The sequence below is a fragment of the Pseudophryne corroboree genome, chromosome 1 (genome assembly GCF_028390025.1).
Source record: "Pseudophryne corroboree isolate aPseCor3 chromosome 1, aPseCor3.hap2, whole genome shotgun sequence".
Classification (NCBI taxonomy): Eukaryota; Metazoa; Chordata; class Amphibia; order Anura; family Myobatrachidae; genus Pseudophryne; species Pseudophryne corroboree.
The window spans coordinates 377,711,736-377,737,785 of record NC_086444.1 but is presented as its reverse complement, the minus strand read 5'-3'; the positions used below and the strand labels follow the sequence as shown (position 1 = coordinate 377,737,785).

The following is a 26,050-nucleotide window of genomic DNA, read 5'->3' as shown; positions in this document are numbered from 1 at the left end:
CCAAAGCTCCCAAATCGGGTGGGAGAGTGCTGAGGTTCCTGCAGAACTGATTGACCAAACTGAAGGTCCTCAGAGGCCAAAGTATCGAACTTGTAAAACTTAGCAAACGTGTTCGAACCAGACCAAGTAGCCGCTCGGCAGAGCTGTAAAGCAGAGACACCCCGGGCGGCAGCCCAGGAAGAGCCCACCGACCTACTAGAGTGGGCCTGTACAGATTTTGGAACCGGAAAACCTGCTGAGGAATAAGCATGCTGGATAGTGAGCTTGATCCAGCGTGCAATTGTCTGCTTTGAAGCAGGACAACCAATTTTATTGGGATCATAGAGACCGAACAGCGAGTCGGATTTCTTGTGACGAGCTGTCCTCTTTACGTATACCTTCAAAGTCCTCACAACATCCAAAGACTTTGAAGGAGCAGAGGTGTCGGTGACAACCGGAACCACAATAGGTTGGTTGATGTTAAATGCAGACACCACTTTAGGAAGAAATTGCTGATGAGCTCTGAGTTCAGCTCTGTCCTCATGGAAAATTAAATAGGGGATTTTGTGAGACAAAGCCCCCAGCTCCAAACACACGTCTTGCTGAATGCCAAGGCCAACAGCGCGACGGTCTTCCACGTAAGATATTTTATGTCCACCTCCTGTAACGGTTCAAACCAGTCCGATTGGAGGAACTGCAGCACCAAATTGAGATACCAAGGTGCTGTGGGAGGCACAAAGGGAGGTTGGATGTGCAGAACAACTTTCAAGAACGTCTGGACCTTAGGGAGAGAAGCCAATTGTTTTTGAAAGAAAATGGACAATGCCAAAATCTGAACTTTTATGGCGCCCAGACGTAGGCCCACAGCCACACCTGCCTGCAGAAAAAGCAGGAAACGTCCCAGATGCAATTCCACCACAGAATAATTTCTGCTCTCAAACCAAGGGACTTATTTCTACCAAATACGATGGTAATGTTTAGACGACACCCCCTTCCTGGCTTGGATCATAGTCGGGATAACTTTGTTAGGGATCCCTCTTCTGGTAAGAATCAGCCGTTCAACTTCTATGCCATCAAACGTAGCCGCGGTAAGTCCTAATAGACGAACGGGCCCTGTTGCAGAAGATCCTCGCGAAGAGGTAGGGGCCACGGATCTTCGAGGAGCATCTCCAGAAGGTCCGCGTACCAGGCCCTTCTTGGCCAGTCTGGGGCAATGAGTACTGCTTGAACCTTTTCCCTTTTTATTCTTTTTCGAATTCTTGGGATCAGAGGAAGTAGAGGAAACATGTGCACCACCTGATAGACCCATGGAGTCGTCAGAGCGTCTACCGCCACTGCCTGTAGGTCTCTCGACCTGGAACAATACCGCTTTAGCTTCTTGTTGAGACGAGAGGCCATCATGTTGATTTCTTGATATCCCCATCGACGTGTCAACCACTTGAACATGAAGGCCCCACTCCTCCGGGTGCAGCTTGCGTCTGCTGAGGAAGTCTGTTTCCCAGTTGTCTACTCCCGGAATGAAGACCGCTGACAACGTCACAGCATTCTTGACACCTCTGACATTATTGCTCTGTCTGTTTATGTACGTCACTGCAGTCATATTGTCCGACTGGACATAAATGGCATGATCTTGAAAAAATATGAGGCCTGCAGAAGAGTGTTGTACATGGCCCTGAGTTTCAGAATGTGGATTGGAAGGATGACTTCCTGACTTGTCCATCTTCCTTGAAACTGCACCCCCTCGGTGACTGTTCCCCAACCTCTGAGGCTTGCGTCCGTGGTTAACAGGATCCAGTTTTGAATTCCGAACCCCCGACGAGAAGAGAAGTCTGTAGCCACCACAGAAGGGAGATCCTGGCTTTTGGTAACAGACGAATCCTCTGGTTCATGTAAAGATGCGATCCGGACCACTTGTCCAACAGATCGAGCTGGAAGGGTATTGCGTGAAACCTTCCATATTGAAGCGCCTCGTAAGGGGCCACCATTTTCCCCAGAAGGCGAATGCATAGATGCACCGATATCCGGGTTGGCTTTAGGACATTCTGAACCATCGACTGGATTACCAATGCCTTTTCCAACGGAAGGAACACTTCCTGCGACTCCGTGTCCAGTATCATTCCCAGGAATGGAAGCCTCCATGTTGGCTCTAGGTGAGGTTTCGGAAGGTTCAGAATCCACCCGTGATTCTGGAGAAGTTTGATTGAGAGACCAATGCTGTCCAGCAACATCTCCCTGGACGGCGCCTTTATCAGAAGATCGTCCAGGTATGGAATTATATTCACTCCGTTTGCAGAGTAGAATCATCTCTGCCATCACTTTGGTGAATACCCTCAGTGCCGTAGAGAGACCAAATGACAGGGCCTGGAACTGGTAGTGACAGTCCTGCAGTGCAAACCATAGATAAGCCTAATGACGCAGCTAGATCGGAATGTGAAGGTACGCATCCTTGATATCCAGAGACACTAGGAATTCCCCTTCCTCCAGACCGGAGATCACCGCTCTCAGAGACTCCATCTTGAACTTGAACACTCTTAAGAACGGGTTCGTGGTTCAGAATCGGCCATATCGAACCGTCCGTTTTGGTACTACAAACAAGTTGGAATAGTACCCCTTGTTGTGCAGATGAGGTGGAACTGGAACAATGACTCGAGTCTGTACCAGTTTTTGGATAGCCTGCTGTAAAGTTATACTTGCCTCTTGTGAAACTGGTAAACCTTATTTGAAGAATCTGTGAGGTGGGAGCTCTTGGAACTCCAGTCTGTAGCCCTGGGAAATAAGATCTATGACCCAGGGATCTCGGCACGAACTTGACCAGATGTGACTGAAGAATTTTAGTCGGGCTCCCACCTGACAGCCCTCCATGCATCGCGGTCCACCGTCATGCTGAAAGCTTTGAGGAAGCAGAGCCTGAGCGCTGCTCCTGAGCACCTGCAGTTGCTGGTTTGCGTGGTTTACCTCTTGCGCCTCTGAAGGCCGTAGAAGCACCTCTGGATTTGTCCTTAAACTTGGCCGTCCGAAAGGACTGCAAATTTGAAGCTGAATAAGCTTTCCTGGCTGGGGGAGCTGCGGAAGGAAAATACGTAGTCTTACCCGCAATAGCTTTGGAGATCCATTTGTCTAGTTAATCTCCAAACAAGGCCTCTCCTGTGAATGGTGGGCCTTCCACGCCTTTCTTGGAGTCCGCATCAGCAGTCCACTGGCGTAGCCACAAGCCCCTGGTGCTGACACTGCCATAGCGGTGGTGCGTGCATTAAGCAAGCCTATCTTTTTTATGGCTTCCACCATAAAGTTCGCAGATTACTGTATATGCTGCAGGAGTAAAACATCCCCCCCACTAGACAAGGAATCCAACCCCTCAAATAGGTTACGTGACCATTTAGCAATGGCTTTTGTTATCCATGCACATGCAATAAGTGGGTCTCCGGGCAACCCCAGCAGCTGTGTACAATGATTTGAGTGTAGCCTCAATTTTACGATCAGCCGTGTCTTTTAGGGAGGCTGCACCAGGGACAGGCAATACAATTTTTCGTGACAGCCTAGAGACTGATGTGTCCACTATCAGTGGATTTTCCCATTTTTTCCTATCCTCCAAAGGAAAAGGAAAAATGAGTTTTATGGACAATGGGGTGTAGAGTAGGATCTTGATCCGAGGCACCAACAGGCTCAAAGCTTTGACTGTTCCCAGAATGCAGAGCGCCGCCTCCTATATTACCCCGCCTCCCTGCACAGGATCTCAGTTTTTAGTTAACCAGTCCAATGCAGTAACAGGAAGAGAGACGATAACGGTTAGTAGCCACAACACCGCATTCTCACAACAGGAGACGTGTCAGCGGCTAATGCCATACCAACCCAAAGAAGCTAAGTGCGTCAGGGTGGGCGCATTGTGGAGCCCAGTGTACCTCGCAGAAAGAGTTTTAACAAAGGTAAGTACTTACCATAAAACTCGTTTTCTGCTGCGGGGTACACTGGGCTCCACAAGGAATGGACAATGGGGATGTCCTAAAGCAGTTCCTTATGGGAGGGGACGCACTGTAGCGGGCACAAGAACCCGGCGTCCAAAGGAAGCATCCTGGGAAGCGGCAGTATCGAAGGCATAGAACCTTATGAACGTGTTCACAGAGGACCACGTAGCCGCCTTGCACAATTGTTCAAGGGTCGCACCACGTTGGGCCGCCCAAGAAGGTCCAACAGACCGAGTAGAATGGTCCTTAATGTGATCAGGAGCAGAGAGACCAGCCTTCACATAAGCATGTGCAATCACCATTCTAATCCATCTGGCGAGAGTTTGCTTGTGAGCAGGCCAGCCACGTTTGTGAAACCCAAACACAACAAAAAGAGAATCCGATTTCCTAATAGGAGCAGTTCTCTTCACATAGATACGGAGAGCCCGTACCACATCCAAAGACTGCTCTTTGGGAGACAGACCAGGAGAAACAAGTGCTGGAACTACAATCTCCTGATTAAGGTGGAACGAAGAAACCACCTTAGGTAGATAGCCGGGACGAGTCCTAAGAACCGCCCGGTCACGGTGAAATATCAGATATGGGGAACTACAGGACAAGGCACCCAAATCCGACACTCTTCTAGCTGAAAGCAATAGCCAGCAGAAACACCACCTTAAGGGAAAGCCACTTAAGAGGTTAAGAACTTAAGAACCAAGAGGTTCAAACGGAGACTCTTGTAACACCTCCAAAACCACTGACAAGTGCCAAGGAGCCACAGGCTGGACATAGGAAGGTTGCATACGCAACACGCCCTGAGTAAAGGTATGCACATCAGGTAAGGTCGCAATTTTTCTCTGAAACCACACCGACAAGGCAGATATTTGAACCTTGAGGGAGGCTAGATGCAGGCCTAAGTCCAGGCCCTGCTGAAGAAAAGCCAATAACTTGGCTATACTAAACTTGGAAGCATCATAATCGTTCGATGTGCACCAAACAAAGTAAGAATGCCAGACCCTATAGTAAATCCGAGCCAAAGCCGGTTTCCGGGCCCGCAACATAGTTTGAATGACCGCCTCAAAAAACCCTTTAGCCCTTAAGACGGAAGCTTCAAGAGCCACGCCGTCAAAGACAGCCGGGCTAGGTCCTGGTAGACACAGGGGCCCTGAACGAGGAGGTCTGGGCGTTGTGGAAGTAGAATTGGACGCTCTGACGATAGGACTTGCAGGTCTGAGAACCAGTGCCGTCTGGGCCACGCCAGAGCTATGAGAAGCGGAATTCCTTTTTCTTGCTTGAACTTCCGAATTACCCTGGGCAGGAGTGACACCGGAGGGAACACGTACGGCAACCGAAACCTCCACGGTACCGCCAGCGCATCCACGAATGCTGCTTGAGGATCCCTTGTCCTTGCTCCGAAGACCGAAACCTTGTGATTGTGTCGAGACGCCATCAGATCTACGTCTGGAAGGCCCCACCTTTCCACTAGGAGTTGAAACACTTCTGGATGGAGGCCCCACTTGCCGGCATGCACGTCCCGACGACTGAGAAAGTCCGCTTCCCAATTCAGAACTCCCGGAATGAAGATTGCCGATATGGCCGGTAGATGGCGTTCTGCCCACTGTAGAATCCGTGAGACTTCCTTCATTGCTAGGCGGCTTCGAGTGCCGACTTGATGATTTATGTAAGCCACTGTGGTGGCGTTGTCCGACTGTACTTGAACAGGACTGTTCTGAATTAAATGCTGGGCTAGGTTCAAGGCATTGAAGTCCGCCCGCAACTCCAGAATATTGATCGAGAGGAGGGACTCCTCCTTGGTCCACCGCCCCTGAAGGGAGTGTTGCTCCAGCACCGCGTCCCAACCTCTTAGACTGGCATCTGTCGTCAACAGGACCCAGTCGGATATACAGAACGGACGGCCCCTGCACAGTTGTTGGTCTTGGAGCCACCAGAGCAGCGACAGATGGACCTCCGGAGTCAATGAGATCATTTGGGACCTTATCCGGTGAGGCAGGCCGTCCCATTTGGCTAGAATCAGCCTCTGGAGAGGGCGAGTGTGAAATTGAGCGTACTCCACCGTGTCGAATGCGGACACAAAGAGGCCCAGCACCTGCATCGCCGAATGTATCGACACTTGCGGACGAGATAGGAAGCAACGAATCCTGTCCTGAAGTTTCAGGACTTTCTCCTGAGACAGGAACAACTGCTGGTTGTGAGTGTCCAATAGTGCTCCCAGATGCACCATGCTCTGAGCAGGGATCAGGGATGACTTCTTCCAGTTAAGCCACCCGTGGGCTTGCAGAAACCGGACCGTCACATCTAGATGACGCAGGAGAAGTTCTGGGGAATTTGCCAGGATTAACAAGTCGTCCAAATACCGCAGTATCCTGACCCCTTGACGGCGGAGTACCACCGTCATCACCGCCATGACTTTTGTAAAGACTCGCGCAGCCGTTGTTAAACCAAAAGGTAACGCCCGAAACTGGTAATGGCAGTTGCCAATCGCAAATCTCAGGTATTGCTGATGAGACACTGCTATAGGAATATGCAGGTAAGCATCCTGTATATCCAGGGAGACTATGAAGTCCCCAGGTTCCAAGGCCAGAACTATAGAGCGAAGGGTTTCCATCCGGAACTTGGAAACCTTCACAAACCTGTTCAATGCCTTGAGTATGAATATGGGCCGGGAGGACCCATTCGGTTTCGGGACTAGAAACAGCGGAGAATAGTACCCCCGGCCCCTCAGCGCAAGAGGCACTTGTACTACGACTCCTGTATCCAGGAGGGTCTGTACCACCGAATGTAGAGTGTTTGCCTTTGTCTTGTCCAACGGGACATCTGTCTGGCAAAATCGATAAGGGGGTCGGTTTTTGAAGGCTATGGCGTAACCTCGAGTGACGACTTCCCGTACCCAGGCATCTGAAGTGGTCTTCAACCATTCCTGGGTATACCCTAGAAGCCGGCCCCCCACCCTGGGATCCCCCAGAGGGAGGCCCGCCCCGTCATGCGGCAGGCTTATCGGTCTTGGAAGCTGGCTGACGGGCCGCCCAGGCTCTTTTGGGCTTAGGCTTACCAGGTTTGGAAGTGCGGGCCTGCTTGTTGTACGCCTGACCTTTTGCTTTACCTGAAGGACGAAAGGGGCGAAAGGAAGTACTTTTAGTTTTGGCAGTAGCCAAGTCAGCCACAATCTTTTCTCTAACGTCCTAGTGGATGCTGGGGACTCCGTCAGGACCATGGGGAATAGCGGCTCCGCAGGAGACAGGGCACAAAAGTAAAAGCTTTAGGATCAGGTGGTGTGCACTGGCTCCTCCCCCTATGACCCTCCTCCAAGCCTCAGTTAGATTTTTGTGCCCGGCCGAGAAGGGTGCAATCTAGGTGGCTCTCCTAAAGAGCTGCTTAGAGTAAAAGTTTCTTAGGTTTTTTATTTTCAGTGAGTCCTGCTGGCAACAGGCTCACTGCTACGAGGGACTTAGGGGAGAGAAGTGAACTCACCTGCGTGCAGGATGGATTGGCTTCTTAGGCTACTGGACACCATTAGCTCCAGAGGGAGTCGGAACACAGGTCTCACCCTGGGGTTCGTCCCGGAGCCGCGCCGCCGACCCCCCTTGCAGATGCCGAAAAGTGAAGAGGTCCAGAAACGGCGGCAGAAGACTCTTCAGTCTTCATAAGGTAGCGCACAGCACTGCAGCTGTGCGCCATTGTTGTCAGCACACTTCATAGCAGCGGTCACTGAGGGTGCAGGGCGCTGGGGGGGGGGGGGCGCCCTGGGCAGCAATGATAGTACCTTATTCTGGCTAAAAATACATCACATATAGCCCCTGGGGGCTATATGGATGTATTTAACCCCTGCCAGGTCTCAGAAAAACGGGAGAAGAAGCCCGCCGAAAAGGGGGCGGGGCCTATTCTCCTCAGCACACAGCGCCATTTTCCCTCACAGAAATGCTGGTGGGAAGGCTCCCAGGCTCTCCCCTGCACTGCACTACAGAAACAGGGTTAAAACAGAGAGGGGGGGCACTTATTTGGCGATATGTATATATATATTAAAATGCTATAAGGGAAAAACACTTATATAAAGGTTGTCCCTGTATAATTATAGCGTTTTTGGTGTGTGCTGGCAAACTCTCCCTCTGTCTCCCCAAAGGGCTAGTGGGGTCCTGTCCTCTATCAGAGCATTCCCTGTGTGTGTGCTGTGTGTCGGTACGTGTGTGTCGACATGTATGAGGACGATGTTGGTGAGGAGGCGGAGCAATTGCCTGAAATGGTGATGTCACTCTCTAGGGAGTCGACACCGGAATGGATGGCTTATTTAAGGAATTACGTGATAATGTCAACACGCTGCAAGGTCGGTTGACGACATGAGACGGCCGGCAAACAAATTAGTACCTGTCCAGGCGTCTCAAACACCGTCAGGGGCTGTAAAACGCTCATTTACCTCAGTCGGTCGACACAGACACAGACACGGACACTGACTCCAGTGTCGACGGTGAAGACACAAACGTATTTTCCTTTAGGGCCACACGTTACATGTTAAGGGCAATGAAGGAGGTGTTACATATTTCTGATACTACAAGTACCACAAGAAGGGTATTATGTGGGGTGTGAAAAAACTACCTGTAGTTTTTCCTGAATCAGATAAATTAAATGAAGTGTGTGATGATGCGTGGGTTTCCCCCGATAGAAAATTATTGGCGGTATACCCTTTCCCGCCAGAAGTTAGGGCGCGTTGGGAAACACCCTTTAGGGTGGATAATGCGCTCACACGCTTATCAAAACAAGTGGCGGTACCGTCTCCAGATAGGGCCGCCCTCAAGGAGCCAGCTGAGAGGCTGGAAAATATCCTAAAAAGGTATATACACACATACTGGTGTTATACTGCGACCAGCGATCGCCTCAGCCTGGATGGGCAGCGCTGGGGTGGCTTGGTCGGATTCCCTGACTGAAAATATTGATACCCTTGACAGGGACAGTATTTTATTGACTATAGAGCATTTAAAGGATGCATTTCTATATATGCGAGATGCACAGAGGGATATTTGCACTCTGGCATCAAGAGTAAGTGCGATGTCCATATCTGCCAGAAGATGTTTATGGACACGACAGTGGTCAGGTGATGCAGATTCCAAACGGCACAAAGATGTATTGCCGTATAAAGGGGAGGAGTTATTTGGGGGTCGGTCCATCGGACCTGGTGGCCACGGCAACTGCTGGGAAATCCACCGTTTTTACCCTAAGTCACATCTATGCAGAAAAAGACACCGTCTTTTCAGCCTCAGTCCTTTCGTCCCCATAAGCATATCTGCCCAGGGATAGAGGAAAGGGAAGAAGACTGCAGCAGGCAGCCCATTCCCAGGAACAGAAGCCTTCCACCGCTTCTGCCAAGTTCTCAGCATGACGCTGGGGCCGTACAGGACCCCTGGATCCTACAAGTAGTATCCCAGGGGTACAGATTGGAAAGTCGAGACGTTTCCCCTCGCAGGTTCCTGAAGTCTGCTTTACCAACGTCTCCCTCCGACAGGGAGGCAGTATTGGAAACAATTCACAAGCGGTATTCCCAGCAGGTGATAATCAAAGTACCCCTCCTACAAAAAGGAAAGGGGTATTATTCCACACTATATTGTGGTACTGAAACCAGAAGGCTCGGTGAGACCTATTCTAAATCTGAAATATTTGAACACTTACAAAGGTTCAAATCAAGATGGAGTCACTCAGAGCAGTGATAGCGAACCAGGAAGAAGGGGACTATATGGTGTCCCGGGACATCAGGGATGCTTACCTCCATGTCCCAATTTGCCCTTCTCACCAAGGGTATCTCAGGTTCGTGGTACAGAACTGTCACTATCAGTTTCAGACGCTGCCGTTTGGATTGTCCACGGCACTCCGGGTCTTTACCAAGGTAATGCCCGAAATGATGATTCTTCTTCGAAGAAAATGGACGACCTCCTGATAAGAGCAAGGTCCAGAGAACAGTTGGAGGTCGGAGTAGCACTATCTCAAGTAGTTCTACGACAGCACGGGTGGATTCTAAATATTCCAAAACCGCAGTTGTTTCCGACGACACGTCTACTGTTCCTAGGGACTGGACACAGTCCAGAAAAAGGTGTTTCTCCCGGAGGAGAAAGCCAGGGAGTTATCCGAGCTAGTCAGGAACCTCCTAAAACCAGGAAAAGTGTCAGTGCATCATTGCACAAGAGTCCTGGGAAAAAATGGTGGCTTATTACGAAGCGATTCCATTCGGCAGATTCCACGCAAGAACTTTTCAGTGGGATCTGCTGGACAAATGGTCCGGATCGCATCTTCAGATGCATCAGCGGATAACCCTATCTCCAAGGACAAGGGTGTCTCTCCTGTGGTGGTTACAGAGTGCTCATCTTCTAGAGGGCCGCAGATTCGGCATTCAGGATTGGATGCTGGTGACCACGGAGGCCAGTCTGAGAGGCTGGGGAGCAGTCACACAAGGAAAAAAAAAAAAAAAATTTCCAGGGAGTGTGATTAAGTCTGGAGACTTTTCTCCACATAAATATACTGGAGCTAAGGGCAATTTATAATGCTCTAAGCTTAGCAAGACCTCTGCTTCAAGGTCAGCCGGTATTGATCCAGTGGGACAACATCACGGCAGTCGCCCATGTAAACAGACAGGGCGGCACAAGAAGCAGGAGGGCAATGGCAAAAACTGCAAGGATTCTTCGCTGGGCGGAAAATCATGTGATAGCACTGTCAGCAGTGTTCATTCCGGGAGTGGACAACTGGGAAGCAGACTTCCTCAGCAGGCACGACCTCCACCCGGGAGAGTGGGGACTTCATCGGGAAGTTTTCCACATGATTGTTAACCGTTGGGAAAGACCAAAGGTGTACATGATGGCGTCCTGCCTGAACAAAAAAATGGACAGGTATTGCGCCAGGTCAAGAGACTTTCAGGCAATAGCTGTGGACGTTCTGGTAACACCGTGGGCGTACCAGTCGGTGTATGTGTTCCCTCCTCTGCTTCTCATACCCAAGGTATTGAGAATTATAAGACGTAGAGGAGTAAGAACTATACTCGTGGCTCCGGATTGGCCAAGAAGGACTTGGTACCCGGAACTTCAAGAGATACTCACAGAGGACTCATGACCTCTGCCGCTAAGAAGGGACTTGCTTCAGCACGTACCATGTCTGTTCCAAGACTTACCGCGGCTGCGTTTGACGGCATGGCGGTTGAACGCCGGATCCTAAGGGAAAAAGGCATTCCGGAAGAGGTCATTCCTACCCTGGTCAAAGCCAGGAAGGACGTGACCGCACAACATTATCACCACATGTGGCGAAAATATGTTGCGTGGTGTGAGGCCAGGAAGGCTCCACGAAGAAATTTCAACTCGGTCGATTCATGCATTTCCTGCAAACAGGAGTGTCTATGGGCCTCAGATTGGGGTCCATTAAGGTTCAAATTTCGGCCCTGTCGATTTTCTTCCAGAAAGAATTGGCTTCAGTTCCTGAAGTCCAGAAGTTTGTCAAGGGAGTACTGCATATACAACCCCCTTTTGTGCCTCCATGGCACTGTGGGATCTCAACGTAGTTCTGGGATTCCTCAAATCACATTGGTTTAAACCGCTCAAATCTGTGGATTTGAAATATCTCACATGGAAAGTGACCATGATGTTGGCCCTGGCCTCGGCCAGGCGAGTGTCAGAATTGGCGGCTTTGTCTCACAAAAGCCCATATCTGATTGTCCATTCGGACAGGGCAGAGCTGCGGACTCGTCCCCAGTTTCTCCCTAAGGTGGTGTCAGCGTTTCACCTGAACCAGCTTATTGTGGTACCTGCGGCTACTAGGGACTTGGAGGACTCCAAGTTGCTAGATGTTGTCAGGGCCCTGAAAATATCGGTTTCCAGGACGGCTGGAGTCAGGAAAACTGACTTGCTGTTATCCTGTATGCACCCAACAAACTGGGTGCTCTTGCTTCTAAGCAGACGATTGCTAGTTGGATGTGTAGTACAATTCAGCTTGCACATTCTGTGGCAGGCCTGCCACAGCCAAAATATGTAAATGCCCATTCCACAAGGAAGGTGGGCTCATCCTGGGTGGCTGCCCGAGGGGTCTCGGCATTACAACTCTGCCGAGCAGCTACGTGGTCGGGGGGAGAACACGTTTGTAAAATTCTACAAATTTGATACCCTGGCTAAAGAGGACCTGGAGTTCTCTCATTCGGTGCTGCAGAGTCATCCGCACTCTCCCGCCCGTTTGGGAGCTTTGGTATAATCCCCATGGTCCTGACGGAGTCCCCAGCATCCACTAGGACGTTAGAGAAAATAAGATTTTACTTACCGATAAATCTATTTCTCGTAGTCCGTAGTGGATGCTGGGCGCCCATCCCAAGTGCGGATTGTCTGCAATACTTGTACTTAGTTATTGGTACAAAAATCGGGTTATTATTGTTGTGAGCCATCTTTTCAGAGGCTCCGCTGTTATCATGCTGTTAACTGGGTTCAGATCACAGGTTGTACAGTGTGATTGGTGTGGCTGGTAGGAGTCTTACCCGGGATTCAAAATCCTTCCTTATTGTGTACGCTCGTCCGGGCACAGTATCCTGAGGCTTGGAGGAGGGTCATAGGGGGAGGAGCCAGTGCACACCACCTGATCCTAAAGCTTTTACTTTTGTGCCCTGTCTCCTGCGGAGCCGCTATTCCCCATGGTCCTGACGGAGTCCCCAGCATCCACTACGGACTACGAGAAATAGATTTATTGGTAAGTAAAATCTTATTATTTAAATCCTCCCCAAACAGAATATCTCCCTTAAAAGGGAGCACCTCAAGGGTTTTTCTAGAGTCCAGATCCACAGACCAGGATCTCAGCCACAATATCCGGCGAGCCAGGACTGACGTAGTACAGGCCTTGGCTACCAGGATACCGGCATCAGAAGCCGCCTCTTTAATATAACGAGAAGCTTGACAATAAGACAAGCATTGTCTAGCATGGTCAGAGGAGATTTCAGCATCTAACTCCAAGGCCCATGCTTCAATGGCCTCTGCAGCCCAAGTAGCTGCAATAGTGGGCCTTTGTGCAGCACCCGTGAGGGTGTAAATCGCTTTCAGACAACCCTCCACACATTTATCCGTAGGCTTTTTTAGAGACGTGACGGTGGTGACCGGTAGAGCTGAGGAAACCACCATCCTAGCCACACGTGAGTCCACTGGCGGAGGCGTTTCCCAATTCTTAGACAGCTCCGGCGCGAGGGGATAGCGAGCCAGCGTCATCTTTTGAGGCACAAACTTCGTACCCGGGTTTTCCCAGGGTTCCTGACGTATATCAATTAGGTGGTCAGAGTGAGGTAAAACTTGTTTAATCACCTTCTGACGCTTGAACCTATCTGGTTTCTTAGGAGGAACAGATGGCTCGGGATCATCCGTAATCTGTAAAATTAACTTAATAGCCTCCAAAAGATCAGGAACATCCACATGTGAGCCACCGTCCCCATCAGCCGTATCTGAGTCAGAATCTGCGGGGTCAGTGTAAATGCCGTCTTCATCCGACGAGGTGTCAGTGACAGCAGTGGATTGTGAGGAGACAAGCGCTCGCTTAGAGGACCCCTTGGACGTAGGTGAGCGATGGTCAGACTTTTTAGTAGTTCAACTTCTTTATTTGAGCAGATAAATCGTCCGCCCACGGCGGGTTAGCTGCAGGGACCACAAACGGTTGCACCGGCATTGGGGGTCCTATAGGGGGTGTTAGTTTATGAACTAGCGTATGCAGAAGGGGGGGAAAGCGGCCCACGGCGGGTCATTATTTGCCCCCGTTGCCACAGTCCCACTGGGGGGCAAGGAGCCCCCAGAACCAGAGCCCAAAGCTGCTATATTCTCCTCATAGGTATCTGCGGCTTCAGGAACACCGGCAGTGTGTTCAGCCCCAGAACCGTTACCCTCAGAAGCAGACATGATATAACCTGCAGTATCAGGTAACATAGTACAATTTGTCAGCAGCACAATACCTCTAGCCCAAACCCCTGCGCAGTGTAGTCAGCACCAGCAGAGATAAAGGAGAGATATGGTGACTAAAATCACAGGGAAAAATACGTAATACAGTATATCTTTGTGAAAATCCTATAACAGATAAAACTTGATGCACCAAGCCCCCTCAGGTTATAGAATATAGGGATAGCAGGTTGAGTGAAAGACACGAAATGGACACCACTCAGCTATCAAATGCACACACAAATAGTCACAGTCTGTACAATGCAGAGGTTATTACTAACAATAATACTGCACTGGACTAGCTTACACAGCTATATAACAATAGATATAACAGTACACAGTAAGAACTGGATGTATATCACAGGGTAATTGTACTAGGAAACCCTGACTAAGTGCACTCTTTCTTAACCAACACTGACTAAAAAAGGCAGGTAGAATACTTAAGTGTCTTGTAAAGTCACAGCACTGACAACCAGGCGGCTTTACATAGGAGGATTTGCCCAAGCATTCCCAGGAACAGTGAGCTGAGGGATAATGGCGCCGCAGACACTGCCAGGGAGTGAGGGAGAGACAGATATGCAGCTCCAGGGCGGGAACATTTGCAGAAAATGGCGCCCTGGGGCTGGGGGAGGGGCTTCAGGTCCAAGCTCTATCCCCCTGCTGGCAAAACCACCGGGTACTGCGGGCTCTAATAAAACGGTTTATAGAGAATACCTGACCTGTCCCATGTCCTGGTGATCTAGTGGGATCGCCTGTACTGCCAGTGTCCACCACCAGCGCGTGCGGCCCGCCTTCCACTGACCGCGCCGGATTGTGATAAAGACCGGGTCCCGCAAGCGAGACCCACTTACCACCTCCCGAAGCGCGGCCACGCGATCCCGGAGAGCCCCCGTCGTCTGTGCCTGACAAAAAGAAAACTGGAGCCTCCTGCTGTAGTTACCCGGCAACCAGGGCTCGGGAGTGTACAGCGCCGCTGGGGAGAGCCGGAGCTGCAGCCGTGAATGTCCACTGACATGTAACACTGCTGCTGCCCTTGAAGTCTTCACTTTTTTTCCTCACAAAAAAAGCTCTTCTTAGGGCTGCCTGGAGCAGCCCCTCTGTTAAGTGCCTGCTACTGCATCACCTTTTGTTGTTAAAATGGTCATTCAACACAAAGTAGGAAAGTAAGTTTTTCTTTCAAAACAAGCAAAATATATAGTACAATTTATCTTCCATCTAATATAACCTCAAATGTGCTAGTATGACACCAACAATACCAGCTTCCATTCTTAATTTCAAAAGGACTCAAAAGCATAGACTATTTGGTGTAATTGAGCACCAAAGTGAAGAACACTCTTTCAGATGCACAAGGACAGGAAATTTGCGGATGCCTGACTGCACTGTATTTGGTTTATTCATCACCAGGGCACTGCTGGACACAAAAGCTAGTGCGTTCCACGTTGGTGTTCAATTTCATACAACCTAATATATGGTCAGGTCTCAGTCAAAAGAGGTTGGGTTGACAAGTGAAGCCAGTGATATATCCCAGACAGGGCTGGAGTTGAACACTTCATAGTAGAAATGGATGGAAACACATGAAGACCGTAAACTGTATCATGTTAGGATCACTATTTCTGATGTAGAAATCAAACGCGCAAACTTTATACACACCTCCTCAACATTTAGGTTTTCTTTGGCGCTAGTCTCAAACAGCTGTATGTCCATCTGCCCGGCAAACTTATAGGCATCTTCTGTTTCCACCACTTTTCGCTCAGGATCATCATTCTTATTGCCCACTTGCAATAATTAAGGGGAAAATAGGTTATATACAGAAATAATAGGGTACCAGAGAAAAACTTGGTTTAAGAGAAAAGGCTCACCTAATATCCGACACACATCATCACAATTCTGATTTATTTCATGTAACCATCTCTTTACGTTAACAAAAGATTCTGCACTGGTAACATCATAAACTACAATGACACCATGGGTTCCTCTGTAATATCTGTAAGAGAAAAAAAAATAATGTTCTAAAATATGTAAAAAGGATTAAAAAAAATTGTAAAAAAAGACATACAAAGCTGTAGGGAATAATGTAAACCAAATCTGTAAACCAGTGCTTCTCAACTCAAGTCCTAAAGGAACCCGAACAGCGCATATTTTCCAAAATCCATTCTGTATTCAATACCATAACATTGTGAAAGATCCACTGGTAGTGCTAATTACAGATGTAGCCATGCTCATCCATCCTGCAGCCTGGCTGCATGAACACACATGCGACTTAGATCGCCGAGCAGTGGCGTCGCACCCGCAATCAGCTCCGTAGAGAGCCTATTGGTCGCAGGTGCAGTGTGCGCATCACTTTGTGGAATGGAAGTCAAAAACAGAAAAGTGGTGGTATACATCCCCGTCAGGGGGAGACTGCTAACATTAGGGACTGCCTAAGAGTTGATAGCCCCTTTGACATGATGAGTATAACTCCTCCTGAATATATTATTATTGTATATAACATTAATATATTGTTTCTGTGGGTAATGTTTATGAGAACATTTTAAAAGGAAGGTTGGGGATTACGATCACTAGAGGCCAAACACAAAGGTTATTCCTGTGGCAAGCAGGAGATGATTTATAGGTTTTAGGCAAATAATTAAAATAATTTGAATGTAGTGGTCATAACACAGGTCCTCTATGGATATTGTGCATTACGTAACCATGTTTATTGCCAACAAAGTCACTGATGTATTACATATAAAAAAAAGCTGCATTTCAATTAAATAAAACAAACTTCTAGATAAGGGTTTTGTAACATTCAGTATTCCTAGCAAAAGTGATGTCGGTGATATTTCCTGTACAATGTAGTCACAGGAGGACATCACATGCTATGTAGGTACACAGGTATAGAGGCGACAATGCAATTCACAAGAGCAGACCAAACCCAGACGCATTACTTTCTGTACAATCTGTGCTTACAGCTGAAACTTACGTTGAGGTTATGGTCCGGAACCGTTCCTGGCCAGCCGTATCCCAAATCTGCAGTTTAACTTTTTCCCCATTAATTTCAACTGTCCTGATTTTAAAATCAACCCCAATTGTTGTAATATAGCTGCCTATAAAAAAAAGACAGACATAAGTGGTACTGTATGAATGTTTCTCCATAATCATGGTTTAGCTCAATAGATTTTAGAAAAACAAAAAACCCATGTAGCACAGAAAATCCTATATAAAGTCAATGTCATTAGTCAACTGAGTGTTAATACTGTAAATGAAGTCACATAGGGGTGCCTTCAATACTTGTCGGAAGCTGCCATCTTGTCGAAAAGACGGCAGATTCCGACAGGTTTAGGTCGGAAAGGGGTTATGACCTATTCAATAGGGGGGCGTTTTTCGGAAAAAGAAAAAAAAAGTCTGTAATTCCCAACTTGTCGGAATGCTTCAGCCGCCGATCTACGTGTATTGTCGGAAGCGGGGCCAAACCAGACAGGTTTTAGCCCCATTTCCAACAACGTCAATACGACTTTAAAAAAAGTTGAATGGCCATTGTCGGGACTGGGCCAAACGCACTGAATACCGACCTGTCGGATCTTTTCTGTTGGAAAGGATCAGACAGGTATTCAATACAACCCTAAATGGTTATTTATTTACTTACTTACATTAATAACATGGTGAAAACTAAAGGCTATGGGGTATATTCAACTGAAGTCGAAAGCTGCTGTCTGTCGAAAAGACGGCAGTTTTCGACTTTTTAAGGTTGAATCGTGATTCGACCTATTCAATATATCCCAAAATTTTTCAACAAATCGATGAATTCGACTTGTCGAAAAGCACGTGGATCGGCGGAATAGCTGCCGATCCACGTGCTTGTGTCGAAAACGGGGCCAAAACAGACAGGTTTTGGCCCCCTTTTCGACCATCTCAGTCCGACATAAAAAAATGTCGGACTGAGATGTGGGACCCAGAGCAGGAGAGGGGGGAGAGCCGCAGGGAGACGGGGGACAGCCGCGGGCATATAAGGGAGATCAGCGCTACAGCACAGTGCTGCAGCAGGATGTCACACAGCCGCACCGCTCACGGCAGCTTACACCCGGCTCCAACAAGTGAGGTCACAGCTTGCTGGAGCCGGGTGGACACTGCCGTGAGGTCGGGCGGCTGTGTGACATCCTCCTGCAGCGCTACTGTAGCGCTTATCTCCTCCGTCTACCGGTGGCTGTCCCCGCTGCCCCCCCCCCCCCCCCATCCTCCTCCTCTGGGTCCCTCATCTCAATTCGACTTGAAAAAGTCAAAATTGAGATGAGATTTGAACAGGGGTTGTCGGATCCATTACGACAAATACATGTCAGAATGGATCCGACGCTAATTGAATATACCCCTCTATCTACAAAGCTTGTCTGGTTGGAGCTAAAAACTTAAAGTGGCGCTCACATTCGGTATAAAGCCTGGTCTGCTTTACACTGAATTTAAGTGCTGCTTTAAAGTTTCAGCTCTAACCCACTAAATTTATGATGCCTACAAAAGATACTGGCCTAAGTCAGGGACCGCCAACTCCAGTACTCTAGAGCACAGGTTCTCAAACTCGGTTCTCAGGACCCCACACAGTGCATGTTTTGCAGGTCTCCTCACAGAATCACAAGTGACATAATTAGCTCCACCTGTGGATCTTTTAAAATGTGTCAGTGAGTAATTAATACACCTGTGCACCTGCTGGGTTACCTGCAAAATATGCACTGTGTGGGGTAATGAGGACAGAGTTTGAGAACCACTGCTCTAGAGCTACCAACAGTTTACATTTTACAACTCAATGATGGGCTCTGCAAACAGATCCACTGACACATCCATACAAAGTAGTTGGATTACTATAAAGATTATTAGTATATAGTCACCACTTACTAATTAAGTACAAAAGTAAAATAGATGATTAGTGCCCCTGTAAAAATGGCACACTATGGAATCTATTGAGGGTGTCAGGAAAAAGGAGGCCACAAAAAAATTATTAACAGCAACAACTGGTCCACAGGCCACCAGCTGGATGCCCCCATATGAAGACTTTTTATTGGTACAGTTGCTATATTTTACTGTATTATTAAAAAGGCTTTATTGAAAGAAGAACAGAACACTTTAAGGGTAAATTAATCGGAATAGGAAAATAAAGTACTTATCCCATATTTATGGCACATTTACCTGAGGAAATGGAGAACAAACACATGCATAAAATAAGATTTTAAACCTACCGGTAAATCTTTTTCTCGTAATCCGTAGAGGATGCTGGGGACTCCGTAAGGACCATGGGGATAGACGGGCTCCACAGGAGACATGGGCACTTTAAGAAAGACTTTAGGTATGGGTGTGCACTGGCTCCTCCCTCTATGCCCCTCCTCCAGACTTCAGTTAGAGAAACTGTGCCCAGAGGAGACTGACAGTACGAGGAAAGGATTTTTGTTAACCAAGGGCAAGATTCATACCAGCCCACACCATTCACACTGTATAACTTGTAATAAACCAACCAGTTAACAGTATGAAGAAACAACTTATCAGTCGGAGACCGATGAAACTACAACATAACCCTTATGTAAGCAAAACTATATACATGTCTTGCAGAAGTAGTCCGCACTTGGGACGGGCGCCCAGCATCCTCTACGGACTACGAGAAAAAGATTTACCTGTAGGTTTAAAATCTTATTTTCTCTTACATCCTAGAGGATGCTGGGGACTCCAAAAGGACCATGGGGATTATACCAAAGCTCCCAAACGGGCGGGAGAGTGCGGATGACTCTGCAGCACCGATTGACCAAACAGGAGGTCCTCCTCAGCCAGGGCATCAAACTTATAGAATTTTGCAAAGGTGTTTGAACCCGACCAAGTAGCAGCTCGGCACAGCTGTAGTGCAGAGACCCCTCAGGCAGCCGCCCAAGAAGAGCCCACCTTCCTAGTGGAATGGGCCTTGACCGATTTTGGTAACGGCAATCCAGCCGTAGAATGAACCTGCTGAATCGTAGAATGAACCTGCTGGATCCAGCGAACAATAGTCTGCTTTGAAGCAGGAGCGCCAACCTTGTTGGCCGCATACAGGACAAACAGTGCTTCTGTTTTCCTGACTCTAGCCGTTCTGGCCACGTAAATTTTCAAAGCCCTGACTACATCAAGGGACTCAGAATCCTCCAAGTCTCGCGTAGCCACCGGCACCACAATAGGTTGGTTCATATGAAAAGATGACACCACCTTAGGCAAAAATTGAGGACGGGTCCGCAATTCCGCTCTGGCCATATGGAAAACCAGATAGGGGCTTTTATGAGACAAAGCCGCCAATTCCGACACTCGCCTAGCCGAAGCCAAGGCTAACAACATGACCACCTTCCAAGTGAGATATTTTAATTCCACTGTTTTAAGTGGTTCAAACCAGCGCGACTTAAGGAAACTCAACACCACGTTAAGGTCCCAAGGCGCCACCGGAGGTACAAAAGGAGGCTGAATATGCAGCACTCTCTTCACAAAAGTCTGTACTTCTGGTAGAGAAGCCAGTTCTTTCTGAAAGAAAATGGGTAAGGCCGAAATCTGAACCTTAATGGAGCCTAATTTTAGGCCCAAATTCACTCCAGTTTGTAGGAAGTGAAGGAAACGGCCCAGATGGAATTCTTCCGTAGGAGCATTCCTGGGCTCACACCAAGAAACGGGTGGTATTCATGTGACCGCCGGTCAGCTGACCGACAGTCACATGACCTCCTCCACCAGCCCGACGAGTCACTGTCCCGATGGTCGGCATGCCGACTAACAGGGACTATTTCCACTCGTGGGTGTCCACGACACCCATAGAGTGGGAACAGAACCCGTGGCGACCGCAGGTCGCCACCGAGCCCACAGCGTGGCGAGCCCGCAAGGGGCTTGCTGCACTCGCCCCTCCCCGCCGGGATCCCGGCGTCGGTAAGCTGACCGCCGGTCAGCCGTACTACACCCCAAGAAACATACTTTCGCCATATACGGTGATAATGTTTAGCTGTCACGTCCTTCCTAGCCTTTATCAGAGTAGGAATGACCTCATCCGGAATGCCCTTTTCCGCTAGGATCCGGCGTTCAACCGCCATACGCAGCCGCGGTAAGTCTTGGAACAGACAAGGCCCCTGTTGTAACAGGTCCTGCCTTAGAGGAAGAGGCCACGGATCTTCTGTGAGCATCTCCTGCAGATCCGGATACCAGGCCCTTCGCGGCCAATCTGGAACAATGAGAATTGTCTGTACTCCTCTTTTTCTTATTATCCTCAACACCTTTGGGATGAGAGGAAGAGGAGGAAATACATAGACCGACTGGAACACCCACGGTGTCACTAGGGCGTCCACAGCTACCGCCTGAGGGTCTCTTGATCTGGCGCAATACCTCTGTAGCTTTTTGTTGAGGCGGGACGCCATCATGTCTATCTGGGGCAGTCCCCACTGACTTGCAATCTGTGCAAAGACTTCCTGATGAAGTCCCCACTCTCCTGGATGCAGGTCGTGCCTGCTGAGGAAGTCTGCTTCCCAGTTGTCCACTCCCGGAATGAACACTGCTGGCAGTGCGCTTACATGATTTTCCGCCCAGCGCAGAATCCTGGCGGCTTCTGCCATCGCCACTCTGCTCCTTGTGCCGCCTTGGCGGTTTACATGAGCCACCGCGGTGATGTTGTCTGACTGAATCAGAACCGGTAGGTCGCGAAGTAAAGTCTCCGCTTGACGAAGGGCGTTGTATATGGCCCTCAGCTCCAGGACGTTGATGTGAAGACAAGCCTCTTGACTTGTCCAAAGCCCTTGGAAGTTTCTTCCCTGTGTGACTGCTCCCCAACCTCGGAGGCTCGCATCCGTGGTCACCAGAACCCAGTCCTGAATGCCGAACCTGCGGCCCTCTAGAAGGTGAGCCCTCTGTAGCCACCACAGGAGAGATACCCTGTCCCTGGGTGCAGGGCGATCAACTGATGAATCTGTAGATGTGACCCGGACCACTTTTCCAGTAGGTCCCATTGGAAGGTCCGCGCATGGAACCTGCCGAAGGGAATGGCCTCGTACGATGCCACCATCTTTCCCAGAACTCGAGTGCAGTGATGCACTGACACCTGTTTAGGCTTCAATAGGTTCCTGACCAGGGTCATGAGTTCCTGAGCCTTTTCTATCGAAAGATAAACCTTTTTCTGGTCCGTATCCAGAATCATGCCCAAGAAGGTCAGACGAGTCGTAGGATCCAGTTGCGACTACGAGATATTGAGAATCCAGCCGTGTTGCTGTAACACTTTCAGTGAAAGTGACACGCTGCTCAGCAACTGCTCTCTTGATCTCGCTTTTATGAGGAGATCGTCCAAGTACGGGATAATTGTGACACCCTGCTTGCGCAGGAGCACCATCATTTCCGCCATTACCTTGGTGAAAATCCTCGGGGCTGTGGAAAGCCCAAACGGCAACGTCTGAAATTGGTAATGACAATCCTGTACCGCAATTCTCAGATCTGCCTGATGAGGTGGATATATGGGAACATGAAGGTATGCATCCTTTATGTCCAGGGATACCATAAAATCCCCCCCTTCCAGGCTGGCGATGACAGCTCTGAGTGACTCCATCTTGAACTTGAACCTTTTCGAAGTATAGGTTCAGGGATTTTAAATTTAAAATGGGTCTGACCGAACCGTCCGGTTTCGGGACTACAAACAGGGTTGAGTAATATCCCCTCCCTTGTTGAAGTAGGGGAACCTTGACCACCACCTGTTGAAGATACAATTTGTGAATTGCATTGAACACTAACTCCCTTTCTGAGGGAGAAGCTGGCAGGGCCGATTTGAAAAACCGGCGAGGAGGCACCTCTTCGAATTCCAGCTTGTAACCCTGAGAAACAATTTCTATTGCCCAGGGATCCACCTGTGAGTGAACCGAGATGTGGCTGAAAAGTCGAAGACGTGCCCCCACTGGGGCGGACTCCCGTAGCGGAGCCCCAGCGCCATGCGGTGGATTTTGTAGAGGTCGGTGAGGACTTCTGTTCCTGTGAACTAGCTGTGTTGTGCAGCTTCTTTCCTCTGCCCTTACCTCTGGCAAGAAAGGACGCACCTCGTACTTTCTTGTTTCTCTGTGACCGAAAGGACTGCATCTGATAATGTGGCGCTTTCTTAGGCTGTGAGGGAATATAAGGCAAAAAATTGGATTTACCAGTTGTAGTTGTGGAGACCAGGTCCGAGAGACCTTCTCCAAACAATTCCTCACCCTTGTAAGGTAAAACCTCCATATGCCTTTTTGGAGTCGGCATCACCTGTCCATTGCTGGGTCCATAGGACTCGTCTAGCAGAAATCGACATAGCGTTGATTCTAGAACCCAGAAGACCAATGTCTCTTTGAGCATCTCTCATATATAAGACAGCATCTTTTATATGTCCTAGGGTCAATAAGATGGTATCCTTATCCAGGGTTTCAATTTCCGCTGATAAGGTATCCGTCCATGCCGCTACAGCGCTACACACCCAAGCCGACGCAATAGCCGGTCTGAGTAAGGTACCCGAATGCGTGTAAATGGACTTAAATGTAACCTCCTGCTTGCGATCAGCAGGATCCCTGAGGGTAGCCGTATCTTGGGATGGCAGCGCTACCTTCTTGGATAAGCATGTCAACGCTTTGTCCACCCTAGGGGAGGATTCCCACCGTATCCTGTCCGTTGGCGGGAAAGGATACGCCATAAGAATCCTTTTGGGAATCTGCAGTTTTTTGTCTGGAGATTCCCACGCTTTTTCACATAACTCGTTCAGCTCATGTGAGGAGGGAAAGGAGACCTCGGGTTTCTTTTCCTTATACATGTGTACCCTCGTGTCAGGGACAGGGGGTTCCTCCGTGATATGCAAAACATCTTTTATTGCAATAATCATACATCGAATACATTTAGCCAATTTTGGCTGTAACTTTGCATCATCGTAGTCGACACTGGAGTCAGAATCTGTGTCGGTATCTGTGTCTACTATTTGGATAGTGGGCGCTTTTGAGACCCCGAAGGTCCCTGCGACATAGAGACAGACATGGGTTGATTCCCTGGCTGTTCCCTAGCTTCTAATCTTTTGTGCAATAAATTTACGTTAGCACTTAAAACATTCCATATATCCATCCAGTCAGGTGTCGGCGTTGTCGACGGAGACACCACATTCATTTTCTCCTCCTCCTCCCCCGGAAAGCCTTCTACCTCAGACATGTCGACACACGCGTACCGACACCACACACTCAGGGAATCCTCTTATCTGAAGACAGTTCCCCCACAAGGCCCTTTGGAGAGACAGAGAGAGAGTATGCCAGCACACACCCAGCGCTATATGACCCAGGAAAAAACACAATATGTTTACCTAGATAGCGCTGTAATCTGTATATTGCGCCAAATATGTGCCCCCCCCCCCTTCTTCAAAACCCTCTTTCACCGTGGATAAGCAGGGGAGAGTCCGGGGAGCTTCCTCTCAGCGCTGTGCTGTGGAGAAAATGGCGCTGGTGAGTGCTGAGGAAGAAGCCCCGCCCCCTCAGCGGCGGGCTTCTGTCCCGCTCAAATATCTAAAAAACCTGGCTGGGGCTCTTTATATATACAGTGCCCAGCTGTATATATATACTTTTGCCAGAAAACGAGGTTTATTGCTGCCCAGGGCACCCCCCCTGCGCCCTGCACCCTTACAGTGTCTGCCTGTGTGTGCTGTGTGGGAGCAATGGCGCACAGCTTTACTGCTGTGCGTTACCTCAGTGAAGATCTGAAGTCTTCTGCCGCCTCTGAAGTCTTCTTACTTCTCATACTCACCCGGCTTCTATCTTCCGGCTCTGCGAGGAGGACGGCGGCGCGGCTCTGGGACGGACGGCGAGGGTGAGACCTGCGTACCGATCCCTCTGGAGCTAATGGTGTCCAGTAGCCTAAGAAGCAGAGCCTTGAAACTCACAGAAGTAGGTCTGCTTCTCTCTCCTCAGTCCCACGATGCAGGGAGCCTGTTGCCAGCAGGCTCCCTGAAAATAAAAAACCTAACAAAATACTTTCTTTCAGGAAACTCAGGAGAGCTCCCTGTAATGCACCCAGTCTCCTCTGGGCACAGTAGTAAACTGAGGTCTGGAGGAGGGGCATAGAGGGAGGAGCCAGTGCACACCCATACCTAAAGTCTTTCTTAAAGTGCCCATGTCTCCTGCGGAGCCCGTCAATCCCCATGGTCCTTACGGAGTCCCCAGCATCCTCTAGGACGTAAGAGAAACAGTAACTGTCATATAAGACAAGTTTTAATCACACATTCCCTATGCAGCTTTCAGGCACTGTAGTGCAGGTCTGGCCAACTTGCGTCTCTCCAGCTGTTGTGAAACTACAAGTGCCAGCATGCACTTGTTTGCTATTAAGGAATGCTAAAACTGTGGCAGGGCATGCTGGGATACGTAGTTTTACAATACTGGAAAGCCACAGGTGGGCCGAGCCTCCTGTAGTGTATAACACCACACAAGCGCTGCATTAAAATATTTCAAACACAGCATTACAGTTTAAAAAGGCAATAATGTTAACTTATTTGTCCTACTTTTCATGCATTTATTAACATATGAAAAAAACATTAAAAGCAGATGGTTATGAACAAGACCTTAAAGTAATTAAAAATGTGTATCTATTATCAGCACAGAACCACAAGTAGGAGTCACACCTATATCAATTATAGCATATCTGTCTCACTTTATTTGTATGGTATTTAAAGATTTCCTTTAAAAGGATTTCTACATATATACCACTTTAAGACAGAAAAGTCTGAAAATCCCGGCAATTACCTGGCATTTCAAAGCTGGGTCGTTTTGCCGGGACCTGCCTGCCAGTATATTTGCCGGGACACATTCCCGGGAATGACCCTTTCACATTAGCGGGCCGACTCGGCATATTGCCAGGTTGGTGACGTCACCGCTGACATTAGCGGAGGCGGTAGTTGGAGATAATCTTCTCCAAGCACCGCCTCCTCCTATGCAGAGAACGGGTGCCGGGTCGCCTTGACCCGGTATACCCGTTCACACTGCACAGCTTCCCGGGACGGTCCCGGATTCAACCCAGGTCGAGACCTGGGTTGAAATCCCGGGATGCTCGTCCCAGGAAATTGTCACTGTACCCATTCACACTCACAAAAATCCCAGGATGATGCGCGTTCACGTGCAGTATCCCGGGATTTTTCTGCGAGTGTAAAAGGGGTATTAAAGATCCCATAATGGAATATATAGTTGTGGAACAGCTCGTCATTTAACA

General features: G+C 48.9%; 1 protein-coding gene across 1 annotated transcript in view; it reads right to left on the bottom strand.

Annotated features, from left to right (window-relative positions):
- RAB35 (RAB35, member RAS oncogene family) overlaps window positions 1-26,050 on the bottom strand; it is a 79,859-nt gene that overhangs the window by 3,267 nt on the left and 50,542 nt on the right. The window contains exons 3-5 of the mRNA XM_063913145.1: window positions 16,821-16,944; window positions 15,718-15,842; window positions 15,509-15,633 (exon numbers count right to left, since the gene is read on the bottom strand). Coding sequence (XP_063769215.1) covers window positions 15,509-15,633; window positions 15,718-15,842; window positions 16,821-16,944 — 374 coding nt within the window. The remainder of the gene's footprint in view (window positions 1-15,508; window positions 15,634-15,717; window positions 15,843-16,820; window positions 16,945-26,050) is intronic.